This window comes from Acanthochromis polyacanthus, chromosome 8 (genome assembly GCF_021347895.1).
Source record: "Acanthochromis polyacanthus isolate Apoly-LR-REF ecotype Palm Island chromosome 8, KAUST_Apoly_ChrSc, whole genome shotgun sequence".
In the NCBI taxonomy this organism is placed as follows: Eukaryota; Metazoa; Chordata; class Actinopteri; family Pomacentridae; genus Acanthochromis; species Acanthochromis polyacanthus.
In genome coordinates this window covers 6,843,886-6,859,949 of record NC_067120.1, presented here as the reverse complement: position 1 = coordinate 6,859,949, position 16,064 = coordinate 6,843,886, and the positions used below count along the sequence as shown (strand labels likewise).

General features: G+C 39.5%; 2 protein-coding genes across 2 annotated transcripts; both read right to left on the bottom strand.

Annotated features, from left to right (window-relative positions):
* Window positions 1-37: 37 nt before the first annotated feature.
* Window positions 38-9,583, bottom strand: uevld (UEV and lactate/malate dehyrogenase domains). Its single transcript, XM_022193935.2, has 12 exons — window positions 9,382-9,583; window positions 7,904-7,988; window positions 7,763-7,828; window positions 7,504-7,667; window positions 7,270-7,411; window positions 7,087-7,181; window positions 6,884-6,989; window positions 4,009-4,179; window positions 3,750-3,914; window positions 3,410-3,497; window positions 2,893-3,016; window positions 38-913 (listed from the first exon to the last, which is right to left on the bottom strand). The coding sequence occupies exons 1-12, from the start codon at window positions 9,421-9,423 to the stop codon at window positions 749-751; spliced, it is 1,413 nt and encodes a 470-aa protein (XP_022049627.2). The 5' UTR covers window positions 9,424-9,583; the 3' UTR covers window positions 38-748.
* Window positions 9,584-9,721: 138 nt separating this feature from the next.
* spty2d1 (SPT2 chromatin protein domain containing 1) lies at window positions 9,722-15,664 on the bottom strand. Its single transcript, XM_022193934.2, has 6 exons — window positions 15,148-15,664; window positions 14,406-14,520; window positions 12,006-13,592; window positions 10,859-11,015; window positions 10,688-10,765; window positions 9,722-10,568 (listed from the first exon to the last, which is right to left on the bottom strand). Exons 1-6 carry the CDS (start codon window positions 15,208-15,210, stop codon window positions 10,475-10,477), a joined length of 2,094 nt encoding a protein of 697 aa, XP_022049626.2. The 5' UTR covers window positions 15,211-15,664; the 3' UTR covers window positions 9,722-10,474.
* Window positions 15,665-16,064: the final 400 nt, after the last annotated feature.

Genomic DNA, 16,064 nt, shown 5'->3' with positions numbered 1-16,064 from the left:
TTGCTTTATTCTTTTTTTTTGTGCGACAAAGACAATCCATGTTTGCTTTTATTTATTGCACTCCCACAAAATCATGTAGTCCTATTTACAGTACATATCTTATATTGCTTCATATCAAGCTGTGCAAAATGTTTTTACACAAAGTAAACAATAGTGAGAGTAAAGCTTTAAACACTGAGGCACTTAAAAACCTTTTCATTAAATATGGCAATGAGACGATTATGACAGTTACACAAGCTGTTCCTAATGAGGCAATCTACTGATTAAACCCCAACACCCACATGTTCCGTGTTTTACCTGCCATCACCCTGATTTTCCTCAACAGAAATATGTAAGAAATGGTTAAACTATGTCTTTGGTCAAAGTCCTCTTAAACCATATTAGACTTGAGCTGTCATTGATGGCAAACATAAAAATATTCTGTAGATGATTCTGTGGAAAATGAATGGCTTTAAAAGAAACAATCGTCATGTAACATGGTACAAACTGCAAAATGTGTATTACAACAAAATAAGTAGTTTCTCAAAGCCCGGTAACTTCAGACACAAAATGTAGTCCGTACCATTGATAGGATTGGTTTATTTTATAAGTTTTAGGATTAAATTAGACATAATTAAGGCAGAAGAGCTGTCCAGTAACTTAAAAACTTTAGTGTAAGTAGCTAACTGAAACTGCACGTAACTTCAGCACAACCACTGTCCATGGGCGGAGGGTGTGTTGGACTACACAGCAGCTACGACCGAATCCTTCATATCTTGAGCTGACTCATGAGGTTAGAAAGCGAGGTGATGCTTTCCCTGACTTTGCTGTCGTCTTCTTGTCCCAGCGACACACCGGCCAGGCGCGTGGAACCGTTTGCTCCCATAATGCACGGCAGGCTGAGGAACACCTCTGCACCGATGCCCCCCCAGCCCTACAGGAAACGCAGCACAGATAAACAAGTCTTCTTTACACAGAAGTTAGTAGTAAAATAGAAATAACAAAGAATACAAAGTACAAAATGCAGGTTTCTAAAAGTGTCAAGTGTCTAGAAAAAAATAGAATAAGATAATGCAAGTACAAGATGTAAACTGTATATTAATACTAACAGAAAATGAACGAAAGAGCAAACATGTATTGCACCAATTTTTAAAAAATAATAAACATAATTAACTCCTGCACAGCAAACATTGCAGAACACAGATAAACAACTTTTGTTTACTAATTAAATATCACTGAAAAGTAGGGATCGACTGATGCGGGTGTTTGTTGTTTTTTAAATTTTTTTATTTAGGGTTGATCGGTGATATTTGGGGCTGATGTGCATTTAATGTAATGTTTGAACGGACCCGTCATTCATAACCAGGTTTTTTCATGTAAAATAGAAATACAAACATGTTCAATTAGTTCAGCAGATGACACTGAAAGCAACACTTTTACTCTCTTAATGGCATTGTCAGTTTCTTAAATCTGGTCCTTCAGTTCCATTTCTCAGGACTCGGGGAGATAACGTTTTTGCCTGGCTTTGTCTCTCTGATGTCAATCAGGACTTTATAATTGAATTCTCTGACACCGACATATCTCATCTTTCCAATCTGGAATATGTTGTCGAGCCTCCTGGCTTCGAATTCTCTCCACTTTCTGGTTTCTTGACCAGCTTCTCTGGTGCACTTGGCTTCTTGATTTTTCCATTTTAAGATAAAGCCATTGAAATCTATGAATTTTCATTTAAAGAACACTCACTGAAATAGAAGGTCATGGCTGCTCTAAAGAGAATGTCCTCACGCTACAAAAATATGTGCATATTACAGCTGTGTTCTTGGCCAGCTTTTTATAGATTCGTGTAACTTTAGTCACGCTCAGAAATAAAAACAAGACTAATCTGTGATGCCAATATTTGACACTTGCTTAACAATTTGGATTTTCAGCAGATTACTCTCTGAGCAATACTGTGACGGTAATGAGGAAGATTATAACTTCACAAATTCAACATGACATTTAGACATAACATTTAAACTAGGTACACAAACTAACTATCTGATAATTATATAGATGTACAAAAAAAGATTCAAAATTTTCTTGGACTGTTTGGAATCTAGCCTCAAAATTTTATTGAAATCTGACTCTGTCTCGGCTAAAACAGAACCTGGGTACTTATTTCTGAAGCGATGACGCGCTAATCTGCAGTAATTTGATGGCATTTAAATCATTTAATTGTATTCAAGCATGTCGCTTTTAACATGGCCGTTCAATAATATCTGTGGTTTGTGGATGGGCAAACTGGTCATAGCTGCTTCCAGGGTTGGTCGTTCCCACACACAAAGGGATGGAAGATATACTGTAGAGGGCGCTCTCCTCTGTTTATGTGGCATCGACTGAGACTTTGTCTCGTTTGCAATTATGTCCTCCGTTCTTCTGTATTGTCCTAATATTTCTCTGTTCTGTCACTTTCATTGTCCACTAAGGTCCATATCTTAAAGCATTATTGTTTTCCAGACAGATTTGTGACTGCCTTAGCCACCATGAAGGCAGTCAGTTTACTGGTTTGTGTTTCATGTTCACTTTTTGCAGTCTCAACTTGAGAGACATTTCTGAGACCACAGAGTGACTACAGACAGAGAGAGGTGGCTTGTAAGACCTGAAGTAGTGCATTTAACGTATCAATAATGGGTCAATTGAAAAAAAAAAACAGATATTGATAATCGGAAAAATGCCAAATATCAGCAACGATTATGAGCCAGGCCAACAATCAGTCTATCCTTAGAGAAAACCCCTTCAACTGTGGTTGAAACAGCTACAAATTCACATCCTGAATTCATATACAAGTGAAATACATGAAGTGAAACCTCACACATAATGCCTGATAACAGTGAGAGTGAGATTAAGTGTGTTGTTTTGATAATCAGACTCTACCTGAGCCAGCGTGGAGACCGAGTGCGGCTTCATCTTATTTGTCAGGATGCTGTTTGTGATGTCAGCAATGGAGAGACCCACGGACCACGAGCGCTGGCCTCGATTCTTCATGATGTCAAACGCTCTGCAGGCACAAAAACATCACATCAGACAAATAATCATGTTTGAACTTTGCATTTTAAAGCCCTTCTTTGGTTAAATCCCTAAAAACTCAGCTCTGTTAATCAGATCACAGAGGATTTTTCCATTACAATAATAGCATCATGCCCTAAAAAGGTTTAAATGTAACCCCACTCCATTCATTGCTTATTTTAGTCATGAGCTCTTTTTCAGCTTAGAAAATAAATATTTTGACGAGACAACAGGGGGAAAAAATGTAATTTCACTGAATGGGTTTTTGAATTCTAGTGCAATAAAACAACACAAATTCCACTTGATTCAGCTAATTAATCTACAAAGTGTTCAAAACACACAAACTAAATTCTTCATTGGACGTCCTACTAAATCGTGACCGTACCTGTCTAACAACGGTTTGGTAGAGTTGGATCCTGGGGCGATCTCTGGCATTACACTGGAGCTGAGCCCAGTGTTACTCATCACAGCAACTGCAAGACAAAAACACTGACAGCTTTAATAGTGCAGATCGTGTGCTTGAGTACTGAGAATGGAAAAAGCAAACCAGATGAGCAGGCAGTGCAGTATTTCTGGTTCCACTAATACAATACAAAACAAATGAACACAATGAATGGTGTAATGAATGGAAGAGCAGTGGGTAGCAGTGGGTGTCAGGATTATACCATGATAATTAATGCAGCAGAACACCCACATGTAAATATGTAATTGATCCTCTGACTCACTTTTGTTGTCTGAAAGTTCTCCTATGACCCAGGCCGGTTTGTGAGTGTTCAGGTTAATGTCCAGGACATGACTGAGCCGCTCTGAGTCCAGGTTACAGCCGGCTCCAATCACCCGTGTTGGAGGGAGGCCGCTCTGCCTCCAGGCTACGTGGGTCATGATGTCAACTGGGTTGGAACAAGAAAACAAATGGAGTTTATTTTATTAAAAAGGTAATAGGCGGAGTAGTCAACAGAGGATGTGTGTGTCTCTGTTACTGACCTGGTTGTGACGCAATGAGCAACACAGCGTTAGGGCTGAGACGTGCCAGGTTTGGGATTATCCCTCTGTACAAGTCGACATTAGTCTGAACCACGCTAACGTACGACTGCTCGCCGCTCCACGCATTTGCCGTCACTATGACAACCCTGGAGCCCGCAGATGCCGACAGATCTAACACAGGAGAGACAAAGTGTCGTCAGTAATTACTATACCAAGAACAAACACATCCCACCTCATTTACTAAACATCCCAAATCGTGTGTAATAGTGTTAGAGGACCGTGAACGATGGCGATAATGGGCTATGTGCAGTAGTGTTAAAGGGACATGTACAGGGTAATTATGTAATGTAGTCAGGGATATGTGCAATACAATTATATGTAACCGTGTCAGAGGGATGCATGGACTCTTTTGTTACAGTGACAAAGGAATACGTGTAGTATAGCAATGTGCAATAATTACACACGTGGACAAAATTGTTGGTACCCCTCAGTTAAAGAAGGAAAAACCCACAATTCTCACTGAAATCACTTGAAACTCACAAAAGTAACAATAAATAAAAATTTATTGAAAATTAAATAATCAAAAACAGCCATTACTTTTGAATTGTTGATTAACATAATTATTTAAAAAAACAAACTAATGAAACAGGCCTGGACAAAAATGATGGTACCTCTATAAAAGATTGAAAACTATTTGACCAGAGTGACATGATTAACTCAGGTGTGTCATTTAATTGACATCACAGGTGTTTCCAAACTCATAATCAGTCAGTCTACCTATTTAAAGGGAGACAAGTAGTCACCCTGCTGTTTGGTGAAAAGGTGTGTACCACACTGAACATGGACAACTGAAAGCGAAGGAGAGAATTGTCCCAGGACATCCGAAAAAAAATTATAGACAAACATCTTAAAGGTAAAGGCTATAAGACCATCTCTAAACAGCTTGAAGTTCCTGTGACAACAGTGGCTCATATTATTCAGAAGTTCAAGACCCACGGGACAGTAGCCAACCTCCCTGGACGTGGCCGCAAGAGGAAAATTGATGACAAATTGAAGAGACGGATCGTTGGAATTGTATCCAAAGAGCCCAGAGCAACCTCCAAAGAAATTAAAGGTGAACTCCAAGGCCAAGGTACATCAGTGTCAGATCGCACCATTCGTTGTTGTTTGAGCCAAAGTGGACTTCATGGGAGACGACCAAGGAGGACACCACTGCTGAAAAAAACTCATAAAAAAGCCAGACTGGAATTTGCAAAAATGCATGTTGACAAGCCACAAAGCTTCTGGGAGAATGTCCTTTGGACAGATGAGACCAAACTGGAGCTTTTTGGTAAGGCACATCAACTCTGTGTTCATAGACTCAAAAACCAAGCATACGAAGAAAAGAACACTGTCCCTACGGTGAAACATGGAGGAGGCTCAGTAATGTTTTGGGGCTGCTTTGCTGCATCTGGCACAGGGTGTCTTGAAAGTGTGCAAGGTACGATGAAATCTGAAGACTATCAAGGCATTCTGGAGAGAAATGTGCTGCCTAGTGTCAGAAAGCTTGGTCTCAGTCGCAGGTCATGGGTCTTCCAACAGGACAACGATCCAAAACACACAGCCAAAAACACCCAAGAATGGCTGAGAGAAAAGCGTTGGACTATTCTAAAGTGGCCTTCTATGAGCCCAGATCTGAATCCCATTGAACATATGTGGAAGGAGCTGAAACATGCCATTTGGAGAAGACACCCATCAAACCTGAGACAACTGGAGCTGTTTGCTCATGAGGAGTGGGCCAAAATACCTGTTGACAGCTGCAGAACGCTCATTGACAAATACAGAAATCGTTTAATTGCAGTGATTGCCTCAAAAGGTTGTGCAACAAAATATTAAGTTATGGGTACAATCATTTTTGTCCAGCCCTATTTCATTAGTTTGTTTTTTTAAATAATTATGTTAATCAACAATTCAAAAGTGATGGCTGATTTTGATGATTTAATTTTCAATAAATTTTTATTTATTGTTACTTTTGTGAGTTTCAAGTGATTTCAGTGAGAATTGTGGGTTTTTCCTTCTTTAACTGAGGGGTACCAACAATTTTGTCCACGTGTGTAATTACTGCTTGGTAGCTTGCCTTGGTCACCCAGCTTTTGTCTGTTACGTGCACTACGTGTTATCACATGTTTGTTTTTCAGTTATGGTATTATGTTGTTTGTAATTTTTGATCTGCCAATGGGACTCGAGATGGAAATTAGCCATACGGTGACAATCTCTGGTATTTATGTGAAAATGTACATTAATACGAACTGTCCAATTTTAAGATAAGATCAGACCTACTTCATTCATCCCAGAGAACATTATTTTGTCAGCGTACAATAGATAATAAACAAATGTTAGTGGAATAAATTACACAGAGGTTAGTAGTAAAATAGAAATAAGAAAGAATACAAAGTACAAAATGCAGGTTTCTAAAAGTGTTTGTGTGAAGTGTCTAGAAAAAAATAAGAATTAAAATAAATAGGAAAATATTATAAGATAACGCAAGTACAAGATGTAAACTGTATACTAATACTAACAACAAGAAAGATTAACAGAAAATGAACTGAAGTAAGAGCAAACAGATGTATTGCACTGAATTTTCAAAATAAAATAATTAACTCCTGCCCAGCAAACCTCGTAGAAAAAAAACAAAAAAAAAACTTAAATCCTTGTCGTTTCTGGCCACAAACACTGTGAAATCTCTCGATTAATGAAAGCGGTTCTCTGTGAGTCATCAAGCAGTCTTTCTAAGCACAATGCCAGTCCACTACCTCCAGAACTATCTGACATCAGCGGTGACTCGGCAAGAAGCCCCTCTCTGTGTTCCTAAGTGACAGTGCAGAAAGTGACGCACCTCTGGATACCTCAACCTTTGGCAGACTGAAAATCTCCAGGTCCGTGCTGCCGCCCTTTGTGGAACTCTCAGCGACGTCAATGAAAACAAGTTTATCCACCTTGCACTAGATGAAAAAAGGAGCAGCAATAAAAAGTGAGACTTTGACATTTTAACTGAAGCTTGTTAAAAAATAACCAAAACTCCTGACATAGAAAGGTTACCTTAGATAAAACGCTCATCACTGATGCCATTCCTAGATCTCCTCCCCCAATAACTGAGACCTTGTTGATAGGCTGATCGTGATGTCTGACTCCACCTGAAAAGGACGTGAGTTAAGCTAACACTATCAAGTATTTATTTCATTTGAGATCATAAATAATAAACCTGCAAATCAAGTGAAGCACCATCATTGATCTGGAAATTAGAGACAAATGCCAGGAGCTCATGGGGGTCTTTGTTGTCTGCTGCATTCTTTGATGACAACGGAGGATCCTCCTCAAACTTGGCAATCATCTCCGTCAGAAGACCCACCACAGAGGACTTGGGCTGGAAGAAACAGCAGCAAAAAAACTGATGAGGACACCACACCAGCTCATCTGTGCAGTTTTACATTTTAACTAGACAGTAAAAGACCTTACATGATCCCAGTTATGTAGACCCGGGAGGTAGATCCTTCCTCGGGCATCAACATGCTTGCCCTCTCTGATGGCCATGTTGGGAGTGGGTTTGAGGAGGCATATGGGAGGAGTGAAGGGGAAGGAGTCCATGAGCCACAGCTGAACGGGGAAGTTGTAGGAGCGACCTTAGGACAGAGACACGGTGACATATTCAAGACAACGACTGTCATTAAATTATAAAAACATTTTAAAAAATCAGAAGAGTTTCAGTGAGTCTTACCCTCATATTTGACGGGAATGTTACCGGTTAATTTCAGGAGATCCTTTTGGGTGCTGTCACTGAAAGCTGCAATTCATAATGGATGAAATCAGTGTGCAGAAGAGAAACATGACAACAGAAGTACAAAACGCAAAAACTCACTGTATGTGCCCGTGGATGGTCTCATCCCGGGGTAGATTCGATGGATTTTCTCCAGCTCCTCAATGGCCACATCATGAAATTTGTACTAATAAGAGGAAAATATGAAAGATTCCTCTGTGGTTACTGAGAGGAAAACATGGAAACATTCACTGCATGTGTGCATAAAGTATGTATGTCTGTATACATGTACATACACAGAATCAGCTTTATCTATTGTCTGGAGATTACAGACCAATTATTGGATCTAGTAGTCAGCAGTTTTGCAGTTACCGTTATCGTCTTTCTGTTTTGTATGCTTTTGTACCAATTTCTGGAAAAAATCATTTTAAAACGTGCCGTTTTGGCTCTGATGCAGCCTCCTCTCTTTACCTGCAGTGAAATCTGATTGGTCTGGTTTGGCCTATCAGCACTGAAGAATAAATGTTGAGAAGTTCTCTTTGTAAAACATAAACAAGCAAATTTATTTCTGAACTTTGATAGCATGATTTTCATTTTGACTGCAAAAGTATATCTGTTCTAAATATCAGTTATCGATCTCCTCGCTCACTAATAACTCGGGGTCAATAACTTTTTGTATCATTGTTGACATTTTTGCTGTTTTCGGGCCTAAGATCAACATTTTGTGTCCATTTTTTTGTCATTTGACTTATTTTTTTGTCTTATTTTTGTAACATTTTGTGTTGTTTTTTGTCTAACTTTTGCTGTCTCATGTTTTTGTCGCTTTATAACTTTTTGTCTAATTTTTCTTTAATTTTATGTTGTCTCGTTTCTTGTCATTCTGTGTATAGATTATGTAATATTTTGTCTTGTTTTTGTTTTTTGTCTTTTTAAAGTAAAATACTACATCATTCAGTTCCAGATACCTGTGATATGTACTTGTAGAAACTCTGTGATCTGTAAGTTGTAATGTGTAAATGATAATCTGAGGCATAACATTCCTGAAAATTGATTTATTTTCTTAACAAATTTCTGTTTGTTCATAATGTTTTGTAAAAAGATAATTCCTTAAATGTGAACATTTTCAGAATGTGCTTTTTTGCACTAAAGCAAAAGGAAACATTAGGAATTGTGTTTATTTATAGGTTATTATGCTGTGATTTTACTGGTCTATTGAGGTCAAATTGGGTTAAACATGACTTAAATGAGTTTCACATTAGCTTACATTTGATATCTTTTCGACAATCAGGTTAACAGCCGTGGCATGAACTTTATTCAACAAGGGCAATAAAACAGCAAGTTTTATGGTTCAGCGCTACCACTCGTTTAAACAAACATTAAGTCATGAACTAGCATTTGCCTTCGTCTTTTTATCTTACATTGTTTATTATTTCCGTGTCATACAGGTTTCTCAGTTAAGTAGCAGAGCTGGTTCGGCCACTTAGTGAAACTTGGCAGGAGCTAACACAAACTAGCCTGCTATATGACCCGGCATCAGTAAAGTTTTTACTTTAAAGTCACTCATTCGTTAAATAACTAACCTTGGAGAGGATCCGCTCTATTTTCTCTGACTTGAGGTCCATCTATTGAAATATGACGCCGAAAATAAATCACGTTTTTTTCTTCTTCCTACAATCCTCTTCTGTAGTTGGCGTCAACTTTAGCTGTAAAAATAAAATAAAAAAACTTCCGCAAACTTTCAGGGGTAGCCAAGTGAGGAGACCCCGCCCACTAGTCAGCTCAGGTACGGTAAGCCGTGAGGGAAGAAAAGGTCGCAATCACAACTTCGCTTCTTATATGACGCTAATTTTACTAATCGGGCCTGCTTTACTCACCTGTTGGAATGATTCTCTCAACAAAATGAACGACTTTAAGACAGAATCAAACAATAATACACGCAATTTATGGCAAGAAAATAATATTTCATTGACAAATAAAAATCAGACCATTTGCTACAAGTGACCTCTAACTTCTGCATATATTTACTAAGATTGTCACAATCTCAGAAACACTCACTCAAAACAAGACGGTTAAATTAAAACCCTTGATGCAAACATTTCTGTCAAATGCTTTTAAAGATAAACATACAGCATACCAAATGTTTCCTGCATATTTGACTGACTTTACAATCAAAGTTTGTTTGGAAAAATATGCAACAACTTTGCTCAAAAATAGCATGTTATCAACACTTGACGTAGTATGTTATTGTTAGACTAGAAAAAAACACCTCTTCTCATATTTATAGTTGTCTTTGCAGCTCAACTCCTTTTACACATCAGGACTGCTGTAAACCCTGCACTCAGTTGGGGGGAAATAAATAATATAACAGGGGAAAATGGGAGACCTTTTTACCATATCCTGATGCCTGGATGATTTGTGCATATTTTGCCATTTCAGTTTGTCTTTTCGCTAAAATTCTTCTTCTGTTTTCCTCTTGAGACACTGCCATACATCATTCCACTCAGTTTTTATCCACACAAATGGAAAGAAGCAGCTAGAAAGTAACATTGGGCCAGAGTGGACACAGTCAGAGGGCTTCAGGTGTTAAGATAGCAGACCCGCTGTTCCGTCTCTCAGGGTACACAAGGTTCTTTTCTTTCTTTTTTTTAAATTCGTCTCAGTGGCAACAAGGCTTCAGTTGGTTTTTTTCCTCTTGGCACTCTTCCTTTTCAGCTCCTCTTCCTCTTTCTTCTCCTCCTCCAGATCCTCCTGCACAGCTAGTTTCAGGCTAAAGTAGCAAAGCACAGAAAAAAAAAATACATAAAAGAAGGCAAACAGTCCAACTCCAGGGACAAAGAGCATAAACGTAGATTTAGGGATTTCCAGGGTTTTTTTTAATCTTCATACCTCCTGGCCTCTTCTTTCTGCATATCTCTCCAGCTGCTCTCCATGAATTTAAGTGCATAGTCACTTTCTTCTTTGTATCTTAGAAGGTTAAAAGACAAAACATTTTTATTTAATACAAATAACTGGATTTACAATTGAGTGAAATAACTTACTCCTTAGAACAACTCTTACTTGGATCGATCATATCCAAAGATTTCCTTAATGTGCTTGGAAATTACTTCTTGCTCTTCGCCTCCGTCATCGATGAAATCATCCATTTCTGAGTCGTACTCGTCTTCATCCTCGTATTTCCTCTTGTACGCAGACGTGATAGGGGGCAACATTGGTCCTGGACAATAAAGCAGAAAACCGTTTTTGAAGTACAGAGGGGATATTTGGAATCTTCCTTAAAGGTTAAGCACTGATAAAATTAGACGAGGAATTTCCAAATGTTTTTGAATCAATGACAAATGTCAGTTTCACACTCGAATGTTTTGTTTATCACAGTTAGAAATGTCGCCGCTCTCTGACCCAGTAATGATGACAAAGGCTGATGAGTGTTGCTGACACACTTCATTCAGTTTGACAAACAAACTCTTTGCCCTGTACTGGTTGTTGTTTCAGGCTGTCAAACAGTAAATGCATATATATCTCTATGTATCCATTTATTTCTATACTTTAGATGTAAAGAAGGCAATGATCAAGTTCAAATTACTGAATTTCATATGAAGCTTTTAAAATGATTCTGTTTTGCTGCTAAGTGACAACAGACGACATTTCTTTAGAAGGGCATGCAGAACTCCAGATAGTAAGACTACAGTGAAGACATCACGTGATTTCAGCATCTGTCCAAAGTTATTTCAGTTCTCGTGAAAACCAGCTGGCATCAACATGTTTGAGCAAAACGCTGCTACAGTCAAGATCATACGTGGAAAGTTAAACAGAAAATTATTTAATTTTCAACATGCCTCATTTCAAGCAGCAGCTCTAACCTCACTGCTCTGACTTTAAACCACATTTGACTGCATTTTTGTCTTTATTTCATGTGTCTCTACTGCCTTCTGTTATGTTCTTCATTCCATTTGTTGCTCCTCTACGATCTGGAATTACAATGTTAATAGTGTTGTTTATATTTTGTAATAGTTTCATGGTATCACAGGTAATGTCTTATCACTCAGTAACTTTATCTGTTCAACCTTGGGTACAACCTTGTGACACTGCACTGAAATATGCTGCAGAAGTGAAGGTCACCATGAACTGAAATTTGCACACGAAGTCCATATTTAACAAACCTCGCTCTTTGGTCGTATCATCCCATTATCTTCTCTCCGGCTCTTACCTGGTGGTCTGTTCATCAGAGGTCTAGGCGGCATTCCCGGTCTCTGCGGCATTCCCGGTCTCTGCGGCATTCCCGGTCTCTGCGGCATTCCCGGTCTCTGCGGCATTCCTGGCCGAGGAGGGACTCCCTGTCTAGGTCCACCAACATTCTTGGATGAGATGGTCTCTGACACCACAGTGCACTTGGGTCTACCAGGTCCTGATCCAATGCTGCCAGACGGTCGCCCTGCTACCAGACCTCCACCACCAGCTCGACCTGGACCGATCCCTGGCGGTCGGGATCCACTACCCTGTAGTCCACTCCCACCAGGCCTAGCCTGTGGCACAGAACCTGGTCTCGTCTGGAGTGTGCCTCCAGGCCTGGCCTGAGGTTGGCTTCCTGCCTTAGGAGGGACGCCCGAAGAAGGTCTCATGACTGAATTACCACCTGATTTTATGGCAGAATTAATTCCAGGCCTTAGTGATTCTCCTTTTCCAGACTTATGGCCTCCAACTGCAGGCCCCTGCTTTAAGGAGCTCCCCTGACTGGGCCTGGTCTGTTGGGAGCTCCCATGTTGAGATTTTTGACCTGTGCCAGCTGTACCAGAAGGCCTGGCCCCAGGAATACCTGAAGCTTTTCTTTGAACTAATAATGAGCTTTCTTTTTTAACACTAAGGTCACTTGAGGTGCTGGATTTGTGGCTAGATGAGGGCCTGGGGGGCCCTTGTTTGGCTGAAACCTGAGATGATGTGGCTTTTGAAGGAACTCTACTGTTTATAGCACCCGATGAACTAGACGAGCTTGTCTTGGGTCTGTCTCTGTCACTATGCGACGTCTTCATCCTATCTCTTTCCCTGTCGGTTACAGACGGCTTAGAAGAAGAGAGGCCTCTGTCACTAGTGTGTGTTGGATGCGACTTCCTCACTGACCCACTGGGCAGACTTGGCTTTTCAGAGTTCTTTTGTGGTCTGCAGTTCTTCTGTTCCTTCTCTAAAGTGCTTTTTCTTATTGAACTAAAGCTAGACTGAGACTTGCCATCTCTTTCGCGCTCTACCTTTAAGTCTCTATCTTTGTCATGTCTCTTGGCCTTGCGCTCCATCTCCAGTTCCTTTATCTCGTCAGCGGTGCGGAGTCTTTCTTCCTTTCTCACTGCCTTTGGTTTAACGTCAACTGGCTCAAACTGCTTCTTCTCAGCCAATTTGAGCAGGTCGGCGAAGTTCATGGGAGGTGGAGCAGGTTTGGGAGGTCCGCTGGGTTTTCTAGAAGAGGGTTTGTTGCTGCTACTGCTCCCACCAACACCTGTGGGTCTCCCTGGCCTCAGCGGCTCTGGCTCCTGCTCTGGCTCTGAATCTGTCTGTTCATATTCATAATTATCCTCATCATCTTCTGGGTCTATTGAGCTATTCCTAAAATGTTCCTCATTCACTGAATTATTTTGCTCCATATCGTGTTTGGATCTTCGCTTCTTAGGGCCCTCTACCACAGGGATGCCATTGTAGCCTCTGAAATTGTCTTTCGTTCTGGATGCCATGGCTCGCGCTTTACGGTCCGACTTCAACTCAACCCTCTTCGCTAACAGTTCATCCTTCTGTTTCTTCATTTGCATTTCTGAAAGAAAATAAATAAATATGTACATATTTTTTGTCAAGCCCAATTTGTTGTTTTTTATTCAGCCCAATTTGATCTCAAATGGGCTGGACCAGCAAAATAACAACATAATAACCTATACAAAACTCCAAATGTTTCCTTTGATTTAGCGCAAAAAAGTACATTCTGAGAATGTTCACATTTAAGGAACAATTTTTTTTTTTACAGATCATGAACAATCTGAAAATTCTTAACAAAATAAGAGAAATTTTAACAATATTATGCCTCAGTTTATCATTTGTGTATTACGACTTACAGAACACAGTGTCTATAAAGGCACAAAACATTTAGTTACAGGTATCTGGAACTCAGCAATATACTATTTTACAACTGGTCAAGATCTAGAAATTGTTTTAAATTTACTTTCATTCCCACATCTGTGTAGTAATCCTGACCACCTGAACTGACCCACCACATAAACAAAACTGGAAACTGTTAAAGAAAAGGTGAAGTTATCCCTCTGCCGTGTGTTAAAATTATACAGAAAAAAATGTGTAAAAGTTGTAGCAGTGCATGAATAATAGGGTTCCAGCAAACCAAACTCTGTCATATGGAAGCTGCTGACTCATGCTATACTACAGTGTTCAGCATCTTTAAATACTTTCACAGTAAAAATTCATTTTCAGCTCTGTAATTTTTACACTTTGCAAAGTCATCCTACGGGCCAGATTGCACTCTCTGGCGCGCTGGTTTTGGCCCACAGGCCATATGTTTGACACTCCTGCTCTAAATAGTATGTACATAGCCATCATAACTTGATTTTGCCAGTGTTACCTTTCTTTCTGTTGTCAATGTGTTGCTTCTTTATAAGTGCCTGCACAGCAGCAGGATTGACACCTTTCGACTTTGGGTCCTTTTTGGGTGGTCCAGCTTGTAAACTGTATCTCTTCTGTTCAAAGAGAGACAAATACTACATTTTACAAAATGGAGCAGTCACGTAGTCTCCAGTACATCAGTATCTGAATGAGAACAGCCTTTATCGCCAAGTGACTACACACAATTAATTTAATTTGGTGTATAGAGAGCAGTACCTAGCTACAACAGACAGTAAAAGAATAAATAAACAAATCAAAATATGAGAATTCTAAATAAGAAATGCTACAAGTAAAATAAATATAAGTATTATAAGTTAGTGTAAAGTACTGTTGTTATTTTTTTTAAAGGCCTACATTTGCTTAAACCAGGGTAATAAATTGGAATATTATTTAAATTACAATATTGCACATAAAGGTATTGCACATGAGATTGCATATGTATTGGATATTGCACTGGTATTGACAGGAGTCCTTATAGGGTAATAAAATATAAAATTATTATACAAATTGATGAAAAGATTACCACTGATTTGAGCACATTTGTAAACGTCTCCACAGCCTAGCATGCTGGGTTAGCAGCTAGCTACACTATCAGACCTTCACTGACAAGAGGATCTGCTTTTGACTGCTTACGGCACACAAACCTTCATTTTACGTATTGGCTAGAGTAATATCAGTGCAAGTGACAGCGTTGTACTTACCTGGATGCTGCTGAGGCCCTGGTTTTGAGAGGCAATGTTCAATATATTGTCAAAGTCCATCATTACGGTAGCAGGTGATGCAAGCTGTCTTTCTGAGGCGAATCAAGCAAAACTCAACCAGGAGTGCTGAGGTTATCGTTTAGCTTCCCAGCAGTTAGCCACCAGCAGTTAGCTAAACAGCTCTAAAACCCAATTTATCACACACAGTTCACTCGAAGAAAGTTTCTGTACTGAACCGTTAATGTTACTTTACTTCACCGCCTTGCGATAGCATGCGCTAGCAAAGTTAGCTAACCTCACTGACGTTAACGTCAGCTAACCAAGAAGCATCAGAGACGAACTTCCCCTTTGTACGGATAACACAAGAAAGTACGACCAGAGCCATCCAAACGTGTGTAACTAACTTCTACTAAAAGAAAAACGTCAAAATATCCTCCATTACAATCGTCGGGTGTTGGCAGAGACAAGCAGTGAGAAAGAACGAAAAATTAAAGGACCAAAGAGTAAACAACACAAGTGAGATGAAGTACTTCTGCGTACTTCCGTCTTTGTAAGAGACAGTCAACAAACACGTCAAGACAGGGAACTGCTTTACTCTTACAACCTCACTCGTTCGGATTTTGAGGATTTTGTCAAGCCGAGTGACGATAATGAGGTAAAATTTTTGAATTTTTATTTTATTTACTTGCTTGTTCGTGTTTGTGATGACACCGTGGCCACGCTCCACCTGCCCTCATGTGGATTCATGGCTGTCGAGGAGGTTATCTATCTTGACTATAGGTGTAGGCTGCTAATACAGCTAATACATCAATGATCTTAATTGATAATGAAGCGTGGGGAAGTTGGAGCGAGGCAGAGACGAGGGTTACTGTTTAAAATAAAAAGGAGAAACGTTAATTTAATCTGTTTTGGTATAC